Consider the following 27,096-nt stretch of genomic DNA (forward strand, 5'->3'; position numbering starts at 1 on the left):
ATAAAGATTGACTATTGTTTGTACTATGATATGCTGTTGGATGGACAGCTGATTGAGCTGTTCTCTCACTAAATTTGTCTTGGATAAATGTTCTAGATGCACAGTGAGCTGGACCCACAATTGAATAGAGGGAAAAGAGTAAGCTAAATTGCATTTGTGAAGTTGCATAAAACTTTCAGGAATCCTAAACTACTCTTTGGAACAAAAACCCAGACATATTCCAGAGAATATTGAAGGACATCATAGGAGTTAAGGGATAGGAACTAGATCTGTGATTTCATTAGCATAGGGAGCTATTTGATGAAGAAACTACCTTTATCAAAAGAGATCAGCATCCTCTCTACAAAGGGTGGCCTGGAGCAGAGGCATCAAACACCGGTCACTGCCATGCTCCCTATTGCTGTTGAACCAGATTAAAATGTAATTGGGAAATAATTAACAAAATTAATAAAAAAAACAGTAGAACATAGATAATGTTAATATGTGGCTTTCCAAGTTAACATGCAGCCTGTTGGGATTCTTATGTTCAGGTTTAGTGGCCCCTTTCTTTTTGAGTTTGACACAAGTGCTCTAGAGCTCTGAGAGACTGAGTGACTTGCCTAAAATTAGAGCCAGTGTAATTCAGAGGAGGGATTTTTACTCAGGTCTTCCTGGCCTTGAGGCCAGTTGTTTATCCATTATGATGTGCTGCCTCTTAAGAACATCATAAAAATATTAAATTGATTGTATTATGGCTTACTGGAAGCAATAGCTGTAATAAATTAAAAAAGTTATTTGTGTGCTGCATGACCACTGACTTATCAGGGCAAGGTCAAAGTAAAAACCAAATGAAAACAAAGAGTAAAGAGGAGAAAGAGACACTGTGGATACTTACAGCAACTCTAACCTAGGTGTTGAAAGAATGTATCAATTCAGAAAAAAAGAAAAATAGATAAAAGTGTAAATATTGGTTGTCACTATTTCTTAGAAAATTTGGACAGAAAATAGTCATCACAGCCAACAGGCCAAAAGCCCAGAAATTACTTTAACCCACAGACATTTGATGTCCTTTCCAAAAGGAGAAATATGATCAAACATCAGTTCAGATTACAAGCCTATTTTCAAAACATAATTGAACAAGAAGGTGGAAGATTATTATTAGGAACAATATCACTTCAAAAAAAGGGGGGGGGAACTAACTGCTGAGAAGAAAACCAACTTCGGAGATACAACTAAGCCACAACATTTTGTTTAATTTTAGATGAAATGTAAAAGAGAACAATAATCAGACATGGAACAGAATACATCTGGTATTTCTCCAATGAAGTAGGATCATCATTTGGAAGCTTCCATCTCAGTAGCCAATGTGAAGTAGAACTATGTGAAGAAGTGGCAAAGATGAGGTTGAGTAGAATGCCTAGATTTGAGCAAATACATAGAGAAAAATATGTACAATTTGAAAGATACTCAGGGACTGATTTTCAAATATGTCTAAGAAGGGAAGAGGCCAAAGGAATGGAAAAGATTTTGTATTATGTATTCGCCAAGGATAAGGCAACCAAGCGCATATTTTATCTTTATGAAATCTTAATGAGAATTGTTTCTGCATGCATTGATGACAAAATTAGAAAATGCAACGTCTTTACAACTATACAACTCTAAAACTGACTGATATATATACATATATAATATACATATATATGTACATATGTAAAGTTCTTTCTGTGTTTAATGCTTATTGGTAAAACAACAACATATTTGATGTGGTTGAACACAATACCATTTTAAAGGCTTTTCTTTTTTTATTTGAGCTGGAAGGAAGTTTATTTTGTTTTAATATAAATGACATTTTTCCAGTTATATATAAAGACAATTTTCAACGTTCATTTTTTATAAGATTTTGAGTTCCAAATTTTCCTCCCTCCTTCTTTCGCCTCCCTCCCTGTTGAAGAGGCGAGTAATGTGATATAGGTTATACACGTGCAATCATGTAAAACATATTTTCACATTAGTCATGTTGTGAAAGAAGAAACAGAACAAAAGGGGAAAAAAACCACGAAAAAAAAAAACAAAGCAAAAATAGTATGTTTTGATTTGCTTTTACACTCCATCAGTTCTTTCTCTGGAGTATTTTGGAATTGTCTTGGATCACTGTATTGCTGAGTCAATCACAGCTGATCATGGAGCAATGTTGCTGTTACTATGTACAATGCTCTCTTGGCTCTACTTACTTTACTCAAAACATCAGTTCATCATCTTTCCAGATTTTTCTGAAAACAGCCTGCTCATCATTTCTTATAGCATGACAACATTCCATTATATTCATACACCACAACTTGTTCAGGCATCCCCCAATTGATCCGCATCCCCTCAATTTCCAATTCTTTGCCACCACAAAAAGAGCTGCGATAAATTCTTTTGTATGTAGATCCTTTTCCCTTTTTTATGATGTCTCTGGGATACAGACCTAGTAACGGTACTGCTGGATCAAGGGGTATGAACAGTTTGATTTAAAGGCTTTTCACAAATAAAATATCTCCCATATTACATATTAAAATAATATAAAATTCTATAATAGATCAAATTACTTTATAAATGTTCATAATTATTTTTCAGTAATTATAGGTATTAGCATTAAAGTAAAGCATAAAACAAAGGGACATATGATCATGTAAGGTGGTTTCAGTGTCATGGAGAATATTCAGCACAAAATCCAAAAAAGATTCTTTATTAATGATAAAATTTTCCAAATGTTTCTATTTGTAGATAATAAGTCATGAACTAACCAGGTTTCCAATAATTTTTGTGCTGTTTTACATTCTGTTGCATGTGGATAAGGAGAAATGATACCTGATTGATGGAAAGAAAGCTGAGCAGAATGCTATATAACTGTGTGAGAGACTTAGAAGGGGGGAGAGGGGCGGAGCTTAGGAAAGAAACGTGGTTCCACAAACACTCACTGGGAGAGACACAAGTGGAGAGAGAAGCTATAGATATTTAGGGGAAGATGGCTCCTCAATATGGCCCTGATTTTCAGGAACATGCCTCCCCAGTGACTACTTGTATGTGTATCTCTTCTGGTGTGATCAGGTCCTTTTCTGGTTTGAACTGATACATTAATTTATTCAAAACAGTTTATGCAATTTTTAAAAAATGCTTTAATTGATGTCTTTTTAAAAAAAATCACTGTAATTTCCCCCAATATTCCTTCCCCTCCTCCACCCAGAGAGCCATACCTTATAACAAATTTTTTTTTTAAATAAAGCAAGAAAAATAGAGGGAAAAAAATCAGCACAAGTGATCAAAATACCAATGAAATCTGGAAATTTATGCAGTGTACAACATTTGAGGACCTCTGCAATGGGGATTGGGAATGTCTTCTCATATCTTTTCTTTTGAGCCATGCTTTTTCTTTATAATTTTTCAACATTCACTTTTGATTTGTTTTAAAAATCTGTGGTTCTTTTTACCATTTACATTGTTGTAGTCATTGTATGTATTTTCCTCTTCTTATTTCAATGTGCTAGTGTGCCTAACTTTCCCTTTCCCTTGTTTAGAGTTTTGCTTAATTTATTAGGTCCTTTTTCTTTCTCTCTTTTAATTTCTTATTAATTATTCCCATCTTTATTTTCTTCTCAGTTAAGTCAAATAAAATCTCCCTTCCTATCCTTTGCTTCAACTTGTATTGTACATTCATCTTAAAAATTTCATTTCCTGAGCCTTTTCAAAAACTAATTTCTTTCCCTCATTCTCTTCATTATTTACCTTCCCTTTCTGTTTATTTTAGATTTTTATTCTTTGATTCACAGTCCTTATACTTATTTAGCTCTTCTTTAGTCTCTGTATTCCTCATGGAAATAAAGTTTCTAAGGTCCCTATTTTGGACTTCTTTTTTAAACAATTTCTATGCTATTTTGTAGATCTTACCCGTTGGCCCTTCTTTTGTGTCTCACTCTTAGAATTACAGTTTCTGCATGTGATAGAGAAGACATTGCCACATGGTAGGAATTTTCTTATATCCTTTATGATGACCTCCTCATAGTCATTTTTTCCCCATTTGCTATGGAATCTCCTCCCAGCATCCATGCTCCCCAATCTCATTCTTTAGGGTGCTATTTGCTCCCAGAAGTCCTAATTTCTCTACTCCTAAGGTAAGATAAGTGGTCACCAAATCTTGGAGAGTAAATGCATTTTAAGTTCCCTATCTCCTTTTATAGAGTATCTTTCTTCTTCATGAGAGCATTCATCAGTGACATTCCCTCTCACTCCTGAAACAAGATTTCCTACTGTTTCAATTCCTTCCTTGTCTTCATTGCCAATTATCCTATAGGTTTTTCTTTCCCTTCCTTTGATCAAGGCTTTGACTCGATTAAGGTACACATCTCCTTCTATATTCTTTCTCCTCTCCTGCCTTTTAGGAACCCTCTCGTTCCATATATAATCCCACAAAAACATTCAGTGATTCTGTTTTCCTATGCGGAGTTATGAGTTTTAATCCGTGATGTCTGAAGCCTATTTCTACACCATCACTTCTACTTGACTTTTTTCACCTTCGTTTTCTTTTAGAAAGAAATCTTTTAATAGTCTTTCTATCATTATTTTATTGTTGTCCTTGGTGGCTATATTTGTTAACCTTTCTTCCATTTCTGTCTCTGGGGTGTTTGAAAAGAAAATAATTTATTTTCATCTGGTTTTCTTTCTAGGAGTGCTTCAAATGCCTCTTTTTAAAATTTGATATCTTTTTTTCCATTAATGTTTATACTGAGATTTGCAGTGTGTCACCTACCATTGCATTCTAAGCTCCTTTGCTTGTTGGAACATTCTATTCCCTACCTAGGTTTCTGGTGGGTGCAGAATAGTCTTGTGTTATTTAAGTTTCTTTCTCTTTATATTTGAAAGTCTTTCTCCTGGTTGTTTACAAAATTTGTTGTTTTATAATTGGAATTCTTAAATTTGACCGTTATATATCTTGGAGTTTTTTGCAGATTTTTTTTTCCTAGAGGCAATCTGCAGATTATTTTGATTAATACTTTGTTTTCTGTGTTCAGAGATCTGGGCAGATTTCTTGCGTGCGTGCGTGCGTGTGTGTGTGTTTTTCTTGCATTATGGCGTTCATGTTGTCCTGTTCCAGAAGACTTAGAATATTTAAGTTGTCTCTATGTCTCATCTTTGAGATCAATATGTTTTGCTTATATGGAGATTATGCTTTCATTTAACATTATTTCCTGTTTCTCTTCTTATAGATTGTCTTTTATTTCTGTGTATTTCCATTCTCAATCGGTCATTCTTTCTTTTGTTTTTTTGATTAGCCTTGCCACTATGGACTAAAGTTCTTTGTTTGCCAGTTATTTTGGCTGTGCAGGCTATAAATTCTGCTTTCACAATTCCTTTTTCTCTTTTAAGTCTTTCAGGAATATTCTGCTGTGGTTCCACACTCTCTTAGGAATTCACAGGGCTTTTTGCCTCATCAGGCATTGATTTTTTTTCCTTTGTCTTTCGATATTTATTCAAACATATCTGGACTCTATTTTAGCTGATATTGAGGCCATATTCACTGCTGTTACTAATATGTCCCCTGATGGTTTATCTGCATAGATTCAAGGTATTTAATTCAATTTTCTTCCTCCAAAGATCTTTGATAATTTCAGTCTTCTTTTCCCCTTATTTCCCCCTATTACTTGCTTCCTGACTCCCTATCCTTTGATGACTGGACCTCTAAGCTACCTCATTCTCCCCCCATGCTGGCAATTCAATTCACCCTAAATTTCTTCCCCCAAATGACCTCTGGATTGGGGTAGAGTGGGGTAGACTTCACCTCAGGGTTATGCTGAGCTCTTTTCTTTCGACTTAATGGGAATGCCACACACACCATTTTCCTCTGGTCCTCAATTCTTAGGCTGAACTGTTATAGCACTTCTGAGTTGCTGTCCCAGATTGAGAGCAAGCTTCTTCTGCCTTTTGGTATTTCCTGTCACTAAAAGGAGTGGGGTAGAATTGAATTCTGCTGCCGTAGGTTGGCTTGTGCAGTCCTGCCAGAGTTTCGTGGATGCATGTGCATGTGTGGTTAGGGTTTTAGAGTTTAAGGATTGGCCTTCTCTGCTGTTAGTTCATCAAACTGTCACCTCTTTAGGATTGGTGGTATCCTAGACCAATGATTTATCACTTGCTCATAAGTCCTACTTTGGAGAGAGTAGAGAAGTTCTGAAGAGTGGAGAAAATGTCTAGTTGTCTATCTTGTTCAAGTTATATAACCTAATCTGCAGTTATGTAACCTAAACCTTTCAGTTTGCTGTTTGGATTAAATAAATGGGTTTATTTACTATTTGTGATAATCTTTCATTTATAAGTATTTAGTAGGAAGAATTAAGCTGGTTAAGTAGCTTTGGTAACCTCAGGGTTAAACACCCTTAAAACTGAAGCAACTTTGCTTCTTAACTCAGATTAGTACCCCTAGTCTGGGATATTTGAGGAGAAAAAATAGCTATAATTCTAGTCCAATACTCTTCTCAGAGACTGGAGGAAAGAGCAGAGGCCTGTCCATTCCCCCCAGATAGTGTGCTGGCTAGACAAGCACTGCCATTGGCTCTAGTATACTCTGCAGTAGTGGGCCAGGTTTCTGCTAATACCTACCCTTGCTAACTATGATCCATGTCTGTATATTTAGATAACTCATGTGGACCTAGTTATCTTACATAAAATTGTAAACCTTGGGATCTTATGAAGCTTCTTTGTTGACACCATAGTTATTTGAATGAGATCGGCTTAAAAAAGTATACTGGAAAAATAAATAGGATAGAAAAAAATTAATATTGCTCAGCTAAGGCCATGTTGCCAGATAGTTTACAAATTTCTATATATTGGTTGATCACTTCAAATGGACAATGGACCAGAAGTCATATTTTGAAGGATTTTATTTTTAATGACTTTAAACTGGTTGCTGAAGCAATATCTCATCTCACTAAAATTAACATTCTCCTGGTGATGGCACATGGCTGCAAATCGCTCTCAAAAGGAACAAAAGCCTGAATGACTCAAATGGCAATGACTGGTCACATGGTGAATGCAAAGAGACTGCAATGTATTACCAATTATGACTTGTGATCTAGTGGCACAAAAGACATCATCAAGACATATGTGACTGAAAAGGGAGGTAGGTAGTGTGGTAGAAAGCCAGATTGGAAGTCAGAGAACCTGGGTTTAAATCCTGACTCTGGTACTTATAACTGTATGACACTGGGCAAATTACTTTACATCTTGCTGTCTTGGTTTACTTATTTGTAAAATAAGAAGGTTGGATTAGATGACTTCTAATGTTCCTTCCATCCCAAATCTACGATCTCACGATCCTCTGTATCAAGAGAGATGATAGATATACAGCTAAAATGCTACATTGGTACCTCTGAGCTTTTAAAGAACCAGAGATAAGCCTACAATACTGCGTCTACTCTAGAGAGAGGTTTTATGGAAGAACATGAACACAAGAGACATGAAAAGATTTTCATCTAAATTTGTCGGGGGACTTATTCACATCGATGACGTTACTGCTAGACAGATTTCTTACTTATGTGCCCTCAATCAACCCATTCTCTACTCAGGTTTCTCCTCAAATTTTAGCTGGTTATCAGGCAATTAGGTTGTTCTTTTTTTTGCAAAATTACATAAGGTTGGATTCCTTATTTATTTGTCATTAATTAGCCTTCTGTTGAAACTCATTCTCTTTTCAGGGCAGCTAGGTGGTACAGTGGAAAGAATGCCTGGCCTAGAGTCAGGAAGACTTAGCTTCCTGAGTTCAAATCCGGCCTCAGACACTTACGAGCTGTGAGACCTTGGGCAAGTCACTTAACCCTGTTTGCCTCAGTTTCCTCATCTGCAAAATGAACTGAAGAAGGAAATGGCAAACCACTCCAATATCTGCCAAGATACTCCTAAATGGGGTCACTACCAAACAACATTCTCTACCAAGGTTTTTTCTCAAATTTTGCTTGGCTATCAGGCAATTGGCATTTTATCCCTTTTTTATACCCCCAGCGTTTAGCACAGTGCCTGATACTCAGTAGGAACTTAATAAATACTTACTGAATATATGAATGAATGAATGAATGAGTGGGTGGCAAGAAGCCAAGGGGAAAAACGCCACATCAACTTTTCCAAAATGTCCCGTTTCCCATGCCTGTGGAAGCCATCTGGCATCTCCTTCCAACTGAGTACTGAACCTCCTTAAGATGAGGGTGGCCTTTGCCTTCAAATTGCAGTAAAGACCCTCTTCCTTAGGAAACACCCCCGCCGGGGCCGGAGACTAGGCCTCCAGAGGGGACCGTGGCCTTGGCGCATGCGCGAGGCCACAGTCTGTCCCTCCGGAAGCCCCGCCCCTCTCCCCTGGGGCGCTAAAGATCTCTACAGAGTATGGGAGAGAAGCCCCGCCCCACGCCCTCTTATGAGCCAATCAGAAGAAGGCGGCGCAGCGCGCCAAGCTGGAAAGGGACCGGCTAGGCTGGGCTGTTTCGTGCTCCGCCTTTTACCCCGCGGTCTTCCGGGGAGTCCATCTCAAATTCCCTTTTCTCCTCCTTCTGTATCAACTCTCCCCCGCTATCCCCAACCCGGGCGTGACGGAGGCGCTCGGAGAGATGCCCCGTGGCGGTAGCAGCAGCCGCCCCTGCCGCAGCGGCCGGAAGGTATGGTAGGGGGGGCCGAAGCAGGAGCTAGCGTCGCGCTCCAGCGGTGGGTGACGAACCTGCTGGGCCCGCTTCCAGCTAAGTGCTCACTCACTCCCTCCCCCTCGGTCATCGCCCGTAGAGCCAGAGCTGGCTGCCACTCAGGAGACGGCTCCTCCGCGTGGCGCGCTCTGGACTCGCAGAGACTACCAGTCCCAGGCTGCCCCGCGGCGGGCGCGATCCCTCCGGCTCCAGCCCTCCCATTGGCTCTGCCGGCTGGGGGCGGGGAGAACAGGTCTTGCTCCGACCTGTTGCGTTGCATCCAGTCTGCTAGCCCTAGAACTGGGCCCGTGCGGGTAGAGGACCCGAGAAAGGAGCATGTGCTGTGCTTTCCAGGCTGGAGAGATGTGTTTGTCTTGATTCCCGACCTCCCCTGGAATTTCACTGTAGTTTGGCAACCCTTTCATTCTTCGTTTATTCGTCCTTCACAGTAGCTCTTCCAAAGCTTTTCTATACTCATAGATCTAGAACTTCCAGTTCAAGTCCTTCCAGGGACTTAAGACGTCCATACAGGCCAAACAGAAGCCTGTATATCAGCAGTTCTCAAAATGTGATCCTGGGTGGGTGGGTGGGGTGTGCCTGAGACCCTTTTTGGAGATCCGCGCCGTCAAAATTCTGTTCATAGTGATTCTAAGACATTTTAATTTCAAGCAAAATACCATTTGATTTAATCTCCATAGATAAGCTCTGGCATCTTCAATTTTTAAGTCTAAAAAGTTCTAGACTCTAGCGGGGCCTCTTGACGTGTACTCGCACACACGCATGAATTTTTTTACGCTCGAATTTGGGAGACTCGAAGAGGAATCCAAGTTCTATGGGCCTTTCTCCACACCAGAGGTTTTTCCTCTGGGATCCTCAATTCTCCCCCCCACCCCCACCCCCATGGATAGATTCCAGGGGGTCAGAGAACTTGGACTGGGGGAAAAAAGTGTACATCTTCATTTTCACTAGACTCCTACAGACATTTAGCATTTCCTCCAATTCTTTAGAAACATATTATGAAGGGATCCATAGGCCCCATCAGACTGCCAAAGGGGAAAGGGAAAAGAACTTTCTTGTCTAAATAGGGCAGGCAAGGGCGGTGGGTAAAAGTGGTGTTTTTCACCTGTGTGTAGGTTGTATCCTAATCCTTTCAGTCATCTCATCCTTCACGGTGGCCATTCTAAAGCTTTTGTCTTCTCACTGTTTTACAGATTTAGAGCTGGAAGGGACTTCAGAGGTCATCTAGTACAGATCCTCCATCTTACAGAGGAAGAGAAAAAGGAAATTGAAACCCATAGAGCAGCAATTTTTGAAATGTGATCTAGGCATGAGACCTTTTCAGGAGGTCTTCAAGATCATGTGAGGTCATAAATTATAATATCATCAACTCCTTGGAGTTGAAGGACTTTCACATTTTGGTTATGCCACTTATTACCATTGTGACTTTGGATAAATTAGGTTATCCCCTTGGGTCTCAAGTTACTTTGTAAAAGTATTAATTGTTCAGTTGTTTCTGATTCTTCATGACTCCATTTGGAGTTTTCTTGGCAAAGATACTGAAGTGTTTTGCCATTTCCTTCTCTAGCTCATTTTATAGATGATGAAACGGAGGCCAACCCAGGGTTTAATGACTTGCCCAGAGTCACACATTTAGTACAAGTCTGAGCATTTATTAAGTGCTCAGTATGTGTCAAGCCCTGTGCTTAAGTGCTGGAGATAGAAAGAAAAACAAAAATAGTCCCTGCCCCCAGGAAGCTCATATTCCAAATGGGGAGACACTATGCAGACAACTATTTACATATAAGATGTAGAGGTTGGGTAATCTTAGAAGGTGCTAGGGGTTGGAGGAGGCCCAGAAAAGTATGCTGAAAGTGGGAGTTGATCTGAGCCTCGAAGGAAGCCTAGAGGTGAAGTTGAGTAAATAGGGCTTTCCACGCAAGGGGACAGCCAGTGAAAAAGCTTGGAGTTGGGAGATGGAGGGTCCTGTGTACCAGGCACAGGAAGTAGATATGTGTTGCTGGATCTTGGAGTGCATGGAAGGGAGTAAAGTGTAAGAAAATTGGAAAGATAAGAAGGGGCCTGTAAAATGAATAGGATGTACTAGATGTGAGGTCCCTTCCCACTTAGGTTTATAATCAATCTTAGGATTTCCAGCTGTCTATAGGACAGCTCTACCAGATTTGCCACTAAACTTAAAATAATTAAACTTAAGTTCATCATGTTGCTTCTGTCCTTTCCTACTCCTTTCCAAGCTCTTGCTAATTTCCCAATTTTTGTTGAGGATGTACCTGCTTTTTTCCCAGTCACCCAGGCTTGAAACCTTACCTTTTCACTTTTTTTTTGCTGACTATGCCCCCTTCCCCCATCCTAATGATCACAAATTGTGTACGTTTTTCCTTTTCTTTGCCCCACTGCTACCACCCAAATTTCCACTCATGTACCTGGATAGTAGCTTCCAAACTATTCTTGTCTCCACTCTGTTCTGTACTTTGCCATCCCATTGACATCCTCTATAACCATTTTGATCTTTTCAAGCCCATGTGGAACCCAGTTTCCTAGGATTTAAATTTCAGACTTTAACTGGGTATTCAAAGCCCCACCACAGTTTGGTCTTAACCTACCTTTCTAATGTGTCTTCAATTATCCCCCTAACCAAACTACTCTATATACCTTCATTGCATTTCCTGTCTTTCCTTACCTTATTCTTAACATTTAAAATATCCTCCTTTTAGCTTTCTATGTTGAGATCCTACTCATCCTTTGAGGCCCATATCAAATTTCATTTGTTTCATGCCTTTATCGTATCAGCCACCTTCTGAATTTCTGTAGCACTTTGTTTATATCATTTTCATCTCATTTGTCACATTATAGTTGTGTTTGAGTTCTTTATACTCTATTGCAACTATGAGGACAAATTATTTAATTTAACTTTTTATCTCTCCTGCCTCTTAGCACAGTACCCTGTACATAATTGGAGCTTAGTACATAATTTTTGGGAAAAAAAGGAAACTTTTTTGGGAAATTATAAGGCATCATGGAAAAAATGTTTTAGTAAGAATCAGGAGACCTCAATTTTAGTTTCAGTTGCTCTGTGACTTGTGTCAAATCACCTGACATTCCTGGGCTTCTGTGACTCAGTGATAAAGAGGAATGAGATAATAGGGGCCTAAAATAGGGTGGTGCTATAAGGAGTACAGAGAATAGGCTTAATCAGGGGGAAGTTATGAATGTGTGTACCCTTGCTTATGCTCAACTAATGCTTTTGATGGAATGATGGTTATGGAAAAAGCTTTGAAAAATGTCTCTATTGTACAAATGCAAGGGATTATTTGGATGAGAAGGAAACTTTACATATTTTGTTCAGAGATTGAATCTGAGCTTAGTTTTGGAATTGTTCATTGATGGCAATGTATTAGGTTGTCTTCATCTTAATTGTTTTTATTGTAAACTTTATCAACAAAAGCAAATAAGTACATGAAAGAATAAATTAATGCTTAAATGATACATTCCATGCTATTTATAATTTTTCTGAAAAGAAAACAGATTTATAAATTTTAACAAAATAATGATATTTTTTTCTGTGTCCCCTCCAATCTTTTTTCTCTCTGTATGCTTCTTAGATTTCCTTGCCGTTGTTTTTTATATAGCTGTAGTCAATGTATATATTCTCATTTTATTGTCTTCAATTTGTATTACTTGTTATCATAGAATCCAGGCTAGAAGGATCCTTAAAGGTCACTTATTTCAGTGTCCTCATTTTACAAATAAGGAACAGATCTAGAGAAGTTCAGTGACTTGTTTGATAGGTAACGGTAGTAAGTGTCATAGCTGGAATGTAAATTTCTGTTCTCTGCAAATTCACCACTTCTTCTACCCCACCCAGGGGTGTTGTGACTCTCCAGTGAGGTGATGGACATAAAGCACTTTAAATACCATAGAGGGCTATATATAAATGCGAATCATTGTTATTATTAGCCTTCATTCACCAGACCTCCAGTCTGGTCATAACTTCATTTCTTGAGCTTTCTGCTGCACTCCTGCCAAGCTCAAACAATGTTTATAGAGCACTTGTGGGGTGGGCCTTCTGGCCACCCACACTTTTAAGTTTAATCTGCATTATTAATACTTTCTTAAGTGGACAGTCAATGAAACAATAAATCAAACCCTGGTTTGTAGCCATTTTTGATTTCTGTACCATAAATGCTCACAATGAAAAGGAAACCTGTCCAAGCTGTCTCCCTTACTCTTCTTACCCTACCATACACATTTTTCTTTGTATTCTTCATAGTTATTATCTTTATGGCACAATTATATTACACTGATTACATCAACATTTATTTAGCCGTTTTCCAGTTGTTGGACATAGAGCTTGCTTGTTGTTACTACAAATAAAAGTGCCATGAATATTTTTATACCATTAGGTTTTCTTTTCACCTTTTAGTAACATCCTTAGAGCCACAGATCACAGCTGTAGATATATATCTACAAACATATCTACATACATATATACACATATGCATGTATATATGCAGTTATACATATATGCATACACATACACATAGTTGGATCTCTCACCCCTAGCTAAGGACCTTGTTTCAGACTATACTGAAAAAAAAATGAGATATTTTACAGAGAAGGCTCTATTTTGTTTATTTTCTTTTTAAGGACTGGATCTGTGATTTTGACAGTGTAGAGAACTTCTGGTGTGAAAACTTGTATCCATCAGCAGCTCATCTGGAACTTAGTCTTAGGGAGTCACCTGGAGCATTAAGAAATTAAAAGTCTGGCCTTTGGTTAGGCAGCTATCTTGGGGTGTATCTGAATCGATGTCGTCCTAGATCACGTGAGATAATGTGATTTTAATCTCTCCTCCTCTCATATCACTCAAACATATTACCCCATTATCTCATCCTTCACTTCTATCTTGGATGAATAGATGGACTTACTCTTTGCCAAGATGAACTCTGTTACTTGTATCCTTGATCCACTCCCCCATGGTCTTCTCTAGCAGGTTGCCTTTTCTGTTATTCCCACTTCCTTTCTCTTTCTGATCCTGAGGCTCCATATCTAGTGGGGCCTTCCCTACTCCCTGCAGACACAGCCAAGTCTTCCCTATACTTTAAAAACCTTCTCTTTTGATCCAACATCCTCATTGAGTATCATTCTATATCCCTCATCCTCCTCCATTAAACTCCCTGAGAAAGCCTTCTCAAGATTTTCTACGTGCTTTTACTCATCTTCTAAATTTTCTACCATCCTGCTTCTGAGCTTATCATTCAACTGAGACTGCCATTTCCCAAAGTTAGCAGTGATCCTTGATTATGATTATGGGAGAAGAGAGGCAGTGTGATAGAGGGTGCCAGCTGCTCCTTCTCTGTCTCCTTTGCCTTCATCTTCACCTAGGGCATTGCACTCATTCCATATGTCCAGTTCATCACCAAATCTTGTTTGTTCTAGCTTCACAACATCTCTCATATGTATCCCTTTCTACTTACATAGCTGCTGTTCTAATTCATACCCTCCTCACCTCTTGCTTAGACTACTCAAATAGTCTTCTCACTAATCTCCCAGCTTCATATCTATCTCTCCTCATTCCAACCCATTCTCTACCCAGATTTCAGTGATTTCCTTAAAGCTCAGGCCTGGCTGTGTCACATCCCCCTCAGTAAGCTCCACAAATAGTGTGCCTGTTGCCACACAGTTTTGTTTGTGTAGAATTCTATTTTTCAAAAATAATGGTTGTCAATTTTACCAATGTCACTTAATTTTAGTTTGAATTCCTTTATTTAGTAGGGAATTTGAACTATTGTGAATAGTTTCTCCTTATCAAAAAGAACAAGCAGCACGGTATAGTAAATCAAGTGTTCACCTAGGAGTCAGAAATAAAAGATGATATTGAGTATTTCTATAGAGTTTTGCAAAGCACTTTACATACATTATCTCATGTGATCTAGGAAGACATGAATTCAAATCTTCCCTGTGTAGCTGCCTGACCATAGGCCAATCATTTAATTTCTTAATGCTCCAGGTGATTCTCTAAGACTAAGTTCCAAATGGATTGCTGATGGGTAGAGGAAGATTTTACTCCAGAGGTTCTCTGGATTGGTGAAAATCACAGGTCTAGTCCAAAGAATACAGACAGTTAACTTTGAAGAATTCTCTATATCCTTTGACCATTTATCTACTAGGGAATGAGGGTTATTCTTTTTCTTTCTTTTTTTTAAGAAATTATTTATTTAATATTTTTAATTTTCAACATAGATTTTCACAAGAGTTTGAATTACAAATTTTCTCCCCATTTCTACCCTCCCCCCACTCCAAGATGGCATATATCTTGGTTGCCTCATTCCCCAGTCAGCCCTCCCTTCTGTCACCCCACTCCCTCCCAACCCCTTTTCCCTTACTTTTTTGTAGGGCAAGATAGATTTCTATGCCCCATTGCCTGTATATCTTATTTCCTAGTTGCATACAAAAACTATTTTTTTTGGACATCTACTTTTAAAACTTTGAGTTCCAAATTCTCTCCCCTCTTCCCTCCCCACCCACCCTCCCTAAGAAGGCAAGCAGTTCAACATAGGCCACATGTGTATCATTATGCAAAACCCTTCCAAAATACTCATGTTGTGAAAGACTAACTATATTTTGCTCCTTCCTGTCCTATCCCCCTTTATTCAGTTTTCTCCCTTGACCCTCTCCCTTTTCGAAAGTGCTTTTTAATTACCTCCTCCCCCAATCTGCCCTCCCTTCTATCGTCTCCCCTTTTTTATCCCCTTCCTTCTTCTTTCCTGTGGGGTAAGATACCCCATTGAGCATTTATGTTATTCCCTCCTCAAGTCAGATCTGATGAGAGCAAGATTCACTCATTCCCCCTCACGTGCCCCCACTTCCCTTTCTACAGAACTGCTTTTTCTTGCCACTTTTATGTGAGATAATTTACCCCATTCTATCTCTCCCTTTCTCCCTCTCTCAACATATTCTTCTCTCATCCCTTAATTTGATTCTATTTTTTTAGATATCATCCCTTCATATTGAATTCACCTTGTGCCCTCTGTATGTGTGTGTGTGTGTGTGTGTGTGTGTGTGTGTGTGTGTATATATATATATATATATATATATATATATATATATATATTCCCTTCAGCTACCCTAATACTGAGGTCTCATGAATTACACACATCATCTTTCCATGTAGGAATGTAAACAAAACAGTTCAACTTTAGTAAGTCCGTTATGATTTCTCTTTCTTGTTTACCTTTTCGTGCTTCTCTTGATTCTTGTATTTAAAGTCAGATTTTCTATTCAGCTCTAGTCTTTTCACTGAGAAAACTTGAAAGTCCTCTATTTTATTGAAAGTCCATATTTTGCCTTGGAGCATGATACTCAGTTTTGCTGGGTAGGTGATTCTTGCTTTTAATCTTACCTCCATTGACCTCCGGAATATCATATTCCAAGCCCTTCGATCCCTTAATGTAGAAGCTGCTAGATCTTTGGTGTTTGTGGGTTGAGAAGTCTGGTAACTGCCACAGCTCACTGATTCAGGGCACGAGGGCCTGTTCCGCCCGGCTCCTGGTTTGATTGGTCTGGGCGCAGCCCAGGCTGGGCTCTGCTCTGCTCCCAGCTCTGGGCGATAGATCCTACCCAGCCACCATCCAGGCCGTCCTGGACTGGAGCCCTGTTTCCCTCTGGTATTTTGTGGGTTCTGCAGTTCTAGAATTTGTTCAGAGCCATTTTTTATCAGTGTTTGGAGGGTCCTGGGGGAGAGCCCTAGGCAAGTCCCTGCTTTCCAGCCACCATCTAATGAGGGTTATTCTTGTAAACTTGTGTTAATTTCTTATAGATTTTGTAAGTTGGCCAATTGGTAATATGTGACTGGAGCTCAGGAAAGAGATTAGAGCGATAGATAGACCTTGGTGTCGTCTACATAGAGATTATAATTGAATCCAGGGGAAATGATGAAATTAAGTGAGACGGTTTAGAGCATGGGTAGGGAACTTGTGGGCCTTGGGGCCTCATGTGATTTTCTAGATCCTTAAATTCGGCCTTTTGATTGAATCTAAATTTTAGTAAAAATGTAGTAAATTTTGGTAAAGTTTAGATTCAGTCAAAAGGCCCTACTTAAGCATCTAGAAGGCCACAATTTCCCCACCTTTGGTATAGAGGGAGAAGAGAAGAGGGCCCAAGGCAGAGCTTTAGGGATTTCCCAGTTACTGGGTATGATGTGCATGAAGATCCAATTCAGGAGACTGAGAAGGAAGAGGCATACAGGCAGAAGAACCAGGAGAGAGCAGTGTCATGAAAACCTAGAGAGGAAAGTATATCCAGGAGAAGAAGGTTATTAAGCAATTGACAGCTGTCTTTCACATGGTTTTTAATAGTTTCTTTTCCACCTTCTTGCAGTTGCTTCTGTGTGGAACAAAAGACCACTGGCTCAAGTTAAAGGTAGAAAAAAACCGGAAACTTTATTTGATCAAGTCTCGAGAATTGGGCATTTCTCACTACCAGGGCGGAGATAGCAGTGAAGAGAGGCAAGAGGCAGAAGGCAAGCAAGGGAATATATATCCTTGTACAAACAATTCTAAGAAATCCCACCCCAGAGGCTGGACACCTGTCCCCATTTGCGGGGACAGGTGGCCTCACAGTCTAACCAGGAATAAGTTTTACCCAATACCAGCACAGAAACTACAGAATTACCTTATAGCGAAACTTTAATGTTAAGATGGCGGTTTTTAAGTAGGCTAGGGGAGGGGGAGAGGGGAATATCACCTGATTTCCCCGAAATCATATGATTTACAGGAAAACGAAACTTAGGCCTGGTGAGGTTCACATCCTAACTAAATTTGTACTATCTTTATTTGAATATTGCCTTGCATGAGTTATTCATAGGGAAGCTTTCACAATCTTGTATTCTATTCACAGCTGAGGTGACATCTATAAATCTAAAGAAGAAGGGGGAGAAAGACATTCCTAAAGGCTAAATAATCAGATTCCCACAGACTCAAAGTTATCCCATTTCCCTTTTCTCTAAATATTGATTCTCAAACATTTTAGATATAAATACATATATACATATATATATCTATATATCTATATCTATATCTATCTATCTATCTATCTATCTATATATATATATATATATATACACACACACATATACCCTGTGAAGTCTTCACACTTTATTCTCTCACTACCTCACACACTTCCTACTCTTTAGTCTAGGACTGTCCAACCTTAGGTTTTTATTGAAACAATAGATGATATATTTTGATTTGCCATTTTAGTGAGAGCTGGGCTTTGTTTACTAAATCATTTACGTAAATTTCTATGCTTGTAGTCGGGCCTCATGCCACAGCTGGCCCAATTTTGGACAGCTCTTCTTTAGTCCACTATTTAACTCTAGTAGTCTGATTGGCTACCTAAGGAACAGAAATCTGGAGATAACAGAGCATTCCCTTAATCAGGGATTTATTTCCTTAAAGCAGGTCTATTCAAGATTTGCATCTGAGTTTCAAGGTTGTCACTACACTAAAAATGACATTGAAAACCTCTTTGAGGGCAGAGTACAATCTCTACAAATGAGTTTTCTTTAACTTCATTGTTAGGTAAAAGTTATTTCACAGTTTGAAACTGATTGATTACTGTATTCCTTCCTCCCTGATATCTACCCTCCTATGAAGATTGAACTCTGGTGAACTTGGGGCTATCTCCATCTCTCCTTCTTAGTCTTTTCTCCTTTTGATCAGCAGAGGATTTTAGAGAACTTGGTAACCATGAAAGGTTTTGACAACATATTTAGGGAATGCTGATTTCAGATTGTTTTTCCTGTAAGTGGACCCTTAATTTCCAAAGCAACTTGCCCCATCAGAGTAGGAGTAAAGGTTCCATTGGGATGTGTGTCTCCTCTTTTCCTTTTGCAGTGCTAGGATACCAGCTGTGTACAGATCAGTCACAGGCTGACTGTGGGAATCTGCAGGGGTGATTTCTCTAGTTACAGTACTTTGTAATTAGAGAGGTGTACTTGCCCTTTTGATGAGAAACTATCAAACTCCTTTGTGTTAAGTATGTAAACAGATAATGTTTCACTGGCTTTTTTTCCCCTATGCAGGTCAAAGGACTTGGAACTATCTTAAATACTTAAATACGTCTGATGCTTTTTTATTTTTATTTTTTCTGAAATGACAATGGAAGGAGGTTCATTTTTCTCATCTCTTCTTTGGGACCAAGCTTCATCATTCTAATTATATAGGATTCAGGGTTTTTGTTTTTTTTTTTACCCCTTCCTTTGAAGGAAGCCAGGAGGGAGAGCATTCCAGGCATGGAGGACATCCAGTGAAAAGATGCAGGGTCAGGATTATTGCCATCAGTTATATTATTTTCATGCCTTTACAACTATCTCTTTTCCCATTAGTCCCTGTAAATCTTACTTGGCTGCTTCATAGTCTACATATTCTTTCTTTCCTGCAGCATCATAATAATCTATTACATTCAAGTACCACACTTTGCTTTAAGCATTCTCCTAGTGAAGGACATTTGTTTCTATTTTTTTGTTATCACAAAAATAACCCCTAAAATGTTCTGAGATATATATCTATACCTATATCTATCTATCTTTTTTTATAGTTTGGTGCCTTAATTTTAGTTTGATACTTTTTAATACTTTGATATTCTGTGTTATTTATATTCCAGGTTATAAGTAAAAAGAGCGAGTATTTTCATTTTATGACTGCAGTAGGCCCTGTTCTGTGCCTGGAATGAATCCTTCTCTTTCCTCAAGGCCTAGTTCAGGGGGCTACTTCTCCCCTACTTTATTTGTTTCCCCCAGTTTGTGGGTTCTTTAATTATTCAAAGTCCTTTTTTACCTGTTGAATTCTTTTACCTTTGGTCTTTTATAAGCCACATTGTCTTATAAGTATAAGCTTAGATTTAGATTTTTTCTTTTTGTGGATTTTCTTTGCTGTGCTGCGTACAGTTACAATGCATATAATAGAGCTAGACTTTGATAAGCATGGGCTCTGTGAGAAAGGGGTTAACCTCATCTCTGGGTCTTGAATTCTTCCATTTACTTTAACATCATCATCATCATAGCTAACATTTATATAGTGCCTGCTATGTTTCAGTTACTCTGTTTAGTTCTTTACAATTAATATCTTATTTTGTCCTTACAACAGTCCTGGGAAGGAGGTGCAGTTATCCCCATTTACAGATGAAGAAACTGAGGCAAACGGGTGAAGTAACTCACCCCAGGGTCAGACAGCTAGTGTCTAACATTTGATCTCGGGCTTTTCTGACTCCAGGCTCTGTGCTTGGTGCACTATGGCGCCATCTAGCTGCCACTTCAGTGCAGGATTGTCTGGGCGTTTTATTATTTCCTTAAAGGATATTTTTCTTATTCTGACTTTAGTGTGATAATTCTAGGAAACCACAAGATCTTGCAGACTGAATTCACTGCAAGTTTATGCTGTGGCATAATAATAAGAATGATAGCACCTCACTACTGCCTGGTAATCCTTTCATTCCATTTTTATTGCCTCTTACATTCCTAATAATCAATTGGCAAGCGTATATTAATTGCCTACTCTATGCTATGTACTGTTTTAGGTACTTTGCATGCAAAGACAAAAATGGAACAGCTCGTGCCTTAGGCTGCTGGTGCAGTGGATAGATGGGCCTAGAGTTAGGGAGACTTGAGTTCAGAGCCTGCCTCAGACACTTACTGCCTGTGTGACACTAGACAAGTCACTTAACCTCTGTCTGCCTCAGTTTCTTCATCTGTAAAATAGGAATAGTGACAGCACTTACCTCTCAGAGGTGTTGTGAGATAATAATTGTAAAGTGTATAGTGCTTGGCACATAGTAGGTACTGTAAAAATACTTACTCCCCTCTCTCCTGCCCAAATTCCGTTCCCTTCAAACTTACATACTGTTGAGGATACAGAGTGCACATATACAAATTCCCTGTGCATCTATATTGCTTTCTTTAGACTGTTACCCTCTCCCCCTCCCCGCCATGTTGGAATTGTTTTTCTTGTGTTCTCAGAATTCCATTTGAACAATTTCCTATTTAATCATGGCTAATTTCCACCATGGGCTCTAGCTGGTTCATTCTCTGAATCCTTTAAAACCACTGTGACCAGGAGTTCTTGCACTGTACACTAACAGAGTGCAAGCAGGTCCTTATAGGTCTTACCAAGCCAGAAAGTCTTCAACTACGAGCGTAGCTACAGCCCAGAAACGTTAAATGAATCGTTACCAGAAATTTGGCTCTTACTTGATTAAAAAAAATTTTTTTTTGCCACAGCAGCTCATGAAACTGCCCATTAAGGTGTAGAGGGATGGCAGTGAAGTCACAGACTTTTTGAAAATGTTCAGGTATTGAATATATTCATGTCTCCTCTAGAGAAATATGAAAAAAAATCAATTGACATTTAAGCTTAGTAGAGGGAACTCAAAACTTAATGCAGCAAATACTAAAAAGAAAAATCTATATTCTATATTAGGACTAATCATGGAAGAAAGAGGGATGAGAGAAGTATAAGAAAATGGAAGAACAGAGGGAAGTTGGAAAATAAGCATGGAGTTGATCAGTCAGAGTCAGTAAACATTACGTGCCCACTTTGTGCAGGCACTCTGCTATGCCCTGAGGGTATAAAGAAAGGCATAAGACAGTCTTTACCTTCAAGCAGCTCACTGTCTACTGGGGGAAGACAACTCACAGAAGCTAAAAAGGGGGAAGGGATGGAAGGTTACCCACTGGGAGGGGGGCATGATGAAGTCCTGCATCTGGGAAGGGAGATGATCTGAGGAGGTGAGAGTTTCAGAGTTTATTTCATTTCAAAGAACTATGAGTTTCTGGAGATCATGAAGTCCAAGAAAGTAGCCACAGTGGTCCCATTACTGAATTGAACATCGGGGCCTGATTTAGAATCCTGGCGTTGCTCCTTATTGCCCATATGACCTAAAATGTGGCCCCTAGAACTGAACATCATATTCCAGATATGGTACCCATCTGGGCCAAGTTTCTCTCATTTGTAAAATTAGGTAGAAGATTTCTTCCACTTTGAATTCTGTGATTCTCTTGAAAGACAGGAATAGGAAGAAAGAGCTAGTAGGTGTCTTTGGGGAAGAAAAAGGAAAAAAGGGATGAGAGTGAGAATATGAGCAGGCTTCTTATTTGGTCTGTAGGTGTCACTGTAAGTTACTGCTTCCTTTTGAAATGGTTTTAACTGCTAATTGTTGGTAGAGAGATCCTAGTGTAGAGTTTCCTTAACTCTTTCTTAGTGGAGTTTAATTTTGCTAGTGAGAACCCATTCTAACTGTCCGTATTGTCACAGATCTTGAATTGGAAGGAACCTTAGAGGCTGTGTAGTTTAGCCTGTACTTGGCTAAGCATCACCTTTACATGTGATCGTGCAATCTTCATTGGAAGACTTCTGGTGAGAAGGGGACATTAAGTAGTAGATTTCGTGTCTTGCAAAATGTCTTTTATGAATATACCCAGCAGGGGGAGTATGTACTCCTGTTTTGGATTTAGGAAGGCGAGAGTGAGGAGGTTCTTTGTAGAATAAATCATAAAAATACTTTCTTGAAGTTTATACTTGTGGTTTTTACCTAAGTTGCTTTATCGTAGTTTATATCTTTTCAAATTTTTGAAGAAGTGTATGTGCCCTCCTCCCCTCTTTGCAGAGTCTGGGAACTGTGGGTGTCAAATATTACAAATGCTGTCACCTGTGACTGTGTATTTGGTTTTGCTGCATGGCTTTCCCCTCTTTTAAGATCTTTATTAACAAGGGAAAACTCAGGGGTAGGGGATGGATATATTCAGAAATGAAGGTGACAAAGATATCAATAAAAAGAAAACTTTGCAAAGTATGTAAGACTTGTTTTGGGGTCCTTGTTTGTCCTTTCTTCAGTAGCTAAAATAATCTTGATTCCTTCCACAATTTTACCCTAGTCCACTTTTCCAGAATCGTTTTGTATTATTCCCATATCTACATTTGAATCTCTTAGAATCCAAGATTATTGCAGAGGTAGTGTTAGAGGGCTTGGTAAATGATGAATAAAGTTCCTAACCTAGGAGCCATTGGCAGAAATAAAGAATTCAGTCAATTAACAAGCATTTATTTAATGCTTACTATGAGACAGGTGCTATGCAAAGCAATGAGCGTACAAAGAAAGGCAAAAACAGTTTGTTACCTTAAGGAGCCGATGTTCTTATGGAGGGAGATGACGTGTAAGCAGATAGGTGCATACGAGATACATGTAGAACAGGTGGAAGGTGACCTTTTAGAGGAAGGCTTGAGCAGCACAGGAAAGGGCTCCTGCAAGATGTGTTTGAGCTGTTTGGAGCTGCTGGAGTTTATCGAGTATGAGAGTGCTGTGCCGAATGACTTTGGCAGCTCAGTGTAGGATAGACTGTGGACTCCAGTTAAGGAGATGTAACGCCAATGTGATACCCATAGCAGCTGCTATGAATATGCAGATGCATTTCCAGGGTAGATGCGCAAAATATAATAAACTGTCTTCCTCCAAAACAAAACTAAAATCTTTATTCGGGTACCAGAAAGCAAAATTTACCGTGGTAACAAAGAAGTTTGTACACATCACCAATCCAGGGAGCACCAACGTCTCAAACATTCTTTGTGTTGGGCCTCCCCACAAACAAGTCCCCACAGGAAAATTCCTCCCTCTGCCCACTCACACTAGCTTCTCTCCCTCGCTCCTACTTCCCCTTTTTTCTGTTGGGCAAGCTCCTCCCACCCTGGGTTCCATATGACCCAGGCTTCATATGACTCAGGCTCTATCACAGCTGTGAGCTGGGCCAGAGCTCAGAGCAGGTCACGTAGGCCTATCCGTGGATGGGAAAGATCTTCCCATTCCATTAACATTACAGGAGACTAATGAAAAGACTTTTATAATAGTCCAGATAAGAGGTCCCTCTCCAGGGTGTACCTTGGGCTTCATTTAAGGAGGGTGCCCAGGACAGCCGTGTCTCTTTTCTGGGCTGCCATCCAAAGTCCTATTGGAACTTCCTACTAGGTACTTCTTTCTTCCTCTCCACTCTCCTTCTCTTCCCTTCTCTCTGCCCTTTTCCATTTAATTTTATGTGTTATAGTCTCCCGATAAAATGTAAGCTCCTTACAGATAGACACTATCTTTCTTTCTATTTATATTTCTGCCGGTGCTTAGCATAGTTTCTGGCACATAATAAATGCTTTTTGAGTGACTAACTAGGGTAATGGCTACATGAGTGGAGATAAGGTGGGGGGCGGGGGTGGACATATGAGAGTTGTTGTGAAAGTAGAAATGACAAGATTTGGCAGTAGATGGGGCTATATGGGGTAAGTGTGAGTGAGGAGGTAAGCATGACACTGAACATGTCAGTCTGAGAGATTCATGTTACCCGTGACAACAATAGGAAATTTCATAAGGTGGTGCACATTTTTGGGAAAAATATGCCTAGTTTTAGACCTGTTGAGTTTGAGGTGCCATTGAGACCTTTAGGTAGAGGTGACCTATAGGCATTTGAAGATTTGTGTCTGAAGCTTAAAAATGTTAGAGATAAAGATTTAGGATTCAACTGGATGACAACTGAAGTCCTGAGAGATCATGAGTTTGTCAAGAGAGATGATAGAAGAGAAAGGAGCCAAAAGGATGAGTAAATGAATGAATGAATAAAACATTTGTTAAATACTTTCAGTGCGCTAAGCGTTAGGGATACAAATAGAAAAGCAAGAGATTCCTTGGGTACAAGGAGCTAACATTCTGATTCAGGGACATAGCACACACAGGTTGGATGTAAGTAGATAGAGAAATCTATTGATCCTTGGGGTTCAGCTTCAGAGAACATGGCAATGCCTGGGAGGGCTGGTGGCATGTCAGATGATAAGGACTGGTGATCCTGTAGCAATTTTCTGGAGAACTTATTTGTGAGGAACTCTTATTAGGGAGGTACAGTACCATTGGACTGCTCTGCCCCCTGTGGCCCGGCATGTGCCAATCCCCCAGCTTGAGGTTAAAGAGCAAGATGACCGAGTTGCTCTGCACCATCTGTTAACAGTCAACATCATTGTCTGTCATGGCTAGCAGGCTTTAGTAGATGTAGTAAATGAGGAGGAGGAGAAAATGGGCTTGGGGAGCTCACTGGTGGCGAGAGCGGCAACAGGAATGTAGGTGTAGGAGCATGGATCGAACCAGATACAGAACCTTGGGAATCTCATGTAAGGTCATGAGGAAGATGAGAACTTGGAGGAGAGGTAAGAGAAGAAAGAGAAGGAGGAGAGCCCAGTGTTTCTGAAGTCAAGAAAGAAAAGATCATGAAGAAGAAGGTCAAGGAGAATGAGAAGTTTTTGTTGTTGTTCAGTTGTTTTAGTCGTATCTGACTCTTTGGGGTTTTCTTGGCAAATACAACTGAAGCGGTTTGCCATTTCCTTCTCTAGCTCATTTTACAGATGAGGAACTGAGGCGAACAGGGACAAGTGACTTTCCTAGGGTCACACAGCTGGTAAGTGTCAGAGGCAGGATTTGCATCCATGAAGATGATGACTCTTTTTGACTCCAGACCTAGCACTATCTGCTACACCACTTAGCTTCCCTAATAGAAGTTTAGGCCTTCAGACTTTTTTGTTTGGGAGGTCATTGGTGGTCTTTGCCGAAGCAGTTTCAGTAGAAGGGTGATGCCAGATTGCAGTGGGCTGTTGGGGTCCGCTGATTAGGGAGGAAGTACTTAGCGCAATGGCTGGCACATAGTAGCCATTTAATAAATGCTTGTTGACTTGAATTGGTAACATCAGCCATAGATAATTTTTTCTAGAAGTTGGACATTGATGAGGAAGAGAGATATGGGACAGTTACTGGGTGGAGTAAAAGGGTCAAGAGAAAGTTGTTTAGGGGCAGGTAGGTGGTGCAGTGAGTGCAGCACCAACCTTGGAGTCAGGAGAACTTGAGTTCAAATCCGGCCTCAGACATTTGACACACTTACTAGCTGTGTGGCCTTGGGCAAGTCACTCAACCCTAATTGTCCTGCTTCCCCTCTTCCCTCCCCCACCGGTTCCCCCAGCCCCAAAAAGAGAGAAGTCTGTTTAGGATTAAAGAGATTTGAGCATATTAATTGGTAGAGAGGAAGGAAAGGCAATAAATGCTGGAATAAGGTCTTTAGCCAGGAAGGAAAGGGATTTACCTTAGCAAGGAGTTCTTGCACTGACCCTGGAAGAAGGAAGAAAAGAATTGATGATGATGCTGAGAATTTTTTTTTTGAGAAATGGAGAAAAGATGGAGGAGTTCCCATCAGGCCTCAAAATTCACAATGACTTTGGAGGCTGTCATTTCCTCTGTGTGTTTGTGTGTGTGTGTGTATGTGTCTGTGTGTGTATGTTGGGGGGAGAGATTAGAAGCATGGGTAAGGGCTTAAGAGGAGAGGGTAACTTTAGTACATTTCCTATGGAAAATGATAAAAGAACTCTATAAGGCTATAATAGGAGGATTTGTCAGGTAGCAATGAGTATCCTGCACATATTAAACATCACATATTTGTAGTGAATGAAATCAACTCAATTTAATGACTTTTTCCTAGTTACACATACAAACCTGAGAGTAGATTTGTTTTACAAAATGCTTTTTTTATTAGTATATGTGCAGGGGAGTGCCTCCTCCTATTTTTGGAGACTGTGAATATGATCACATGTTGGATATATTGGGAGCAGGAACAGAGCATGCATTTAGGAGCTACCCAGAGTTGAGGATTAACAGGTTGGGAATTGGCAGAAAGTCAGGGATGTGAGCAATTCTAGGGTTGTGGCTGATGAATCATTCACAGGACACACAGTGGGGTCAAAGCTGAGTTTGGAGACTAGGGAAATCAGAACAGGGGAGATGCACTGGGAGTATAGTGACTGAATTGAAGGCTCAAAAGTGATGCTGCAGGTGACAAGCACTTTTAATGTGAGTAAAAGAGTGAGGAGTGAAAAGAGCCAGATACAGTAGAATGTTCTGAAGTCATCATCTGTGGTGTCTAAGGTGTGACCATGCTAAAGTAGGCTGGTGGAGGACTTATTGGACATGAACAGTGATGTGGTCAACATCGTGGAGGGGAAGGTAGAACCAGGATGATGGAGTAATACTAATAATAATGATAGGTAGCATTTATATAGTGCCTACTGTGTGCCAAGCACCTTATGAAAGAGATACAAGTTCCATTCCCTTCTTTCCTTTTGAACAAAACTATTCCAAGCATATCTAGAAAACACACCAGACCATGTTGTAACAACAATGGTGTTAGCAGCTACTCTGGATGTGTAAGACCAATAACACCAGCACACAGAAGGGCTACTAGCACAGGTTCTTTGATCTGCTTTTCTAAGGAAAGCAACTTTAAGGGGTTAACAATCTCACTTTAATCAAACATACATATATAATTCACTTAGTTCAGGAG

The 27,096-nt window shown here is 39.6% G+C and overlaps 1 protein-coding gene across 1 annotated transcript in view; it reads left to right on the top strand.

Moving 5' to 3' along the window:
- Positions 1-8,561: 8,561 nt before the first annotated feature.
- Positions 8,562-27,096, top strand: part of SPIDR (scaffold protein involved in DNA repair) — a 573,123-nt gene continuing 554,588 nt past the window's right edge. The window contains exon 1 of the mRNA XM_036758339.1: positions 8,562-8,651. Coding sequence (XP_036614234.1) covers positions 8,604-8,651 — 48 coding nt within the window. The 5' untranslated portion in view covers positions 8,562-8,603. The remainder of the gene's footprint in view (positions 8,652-27,096) is intronic.

This window comes from Trichosurus vulpecula, chromosome 1, assembly GCF_011100635.1.
Source record: "Trichosurus vulpecula isolate mTriVul1 chromosome 1, mTriVul1.pri, whole genome shotgun sequence".
NCBI classification, from domain to species: domain Eukaryota; kingdom Metazoa; phylum Chordata; class Mammalia; order Diprotodontia; family Phalangeridae; genus Trichosurus; species Trichosurus vulpecula.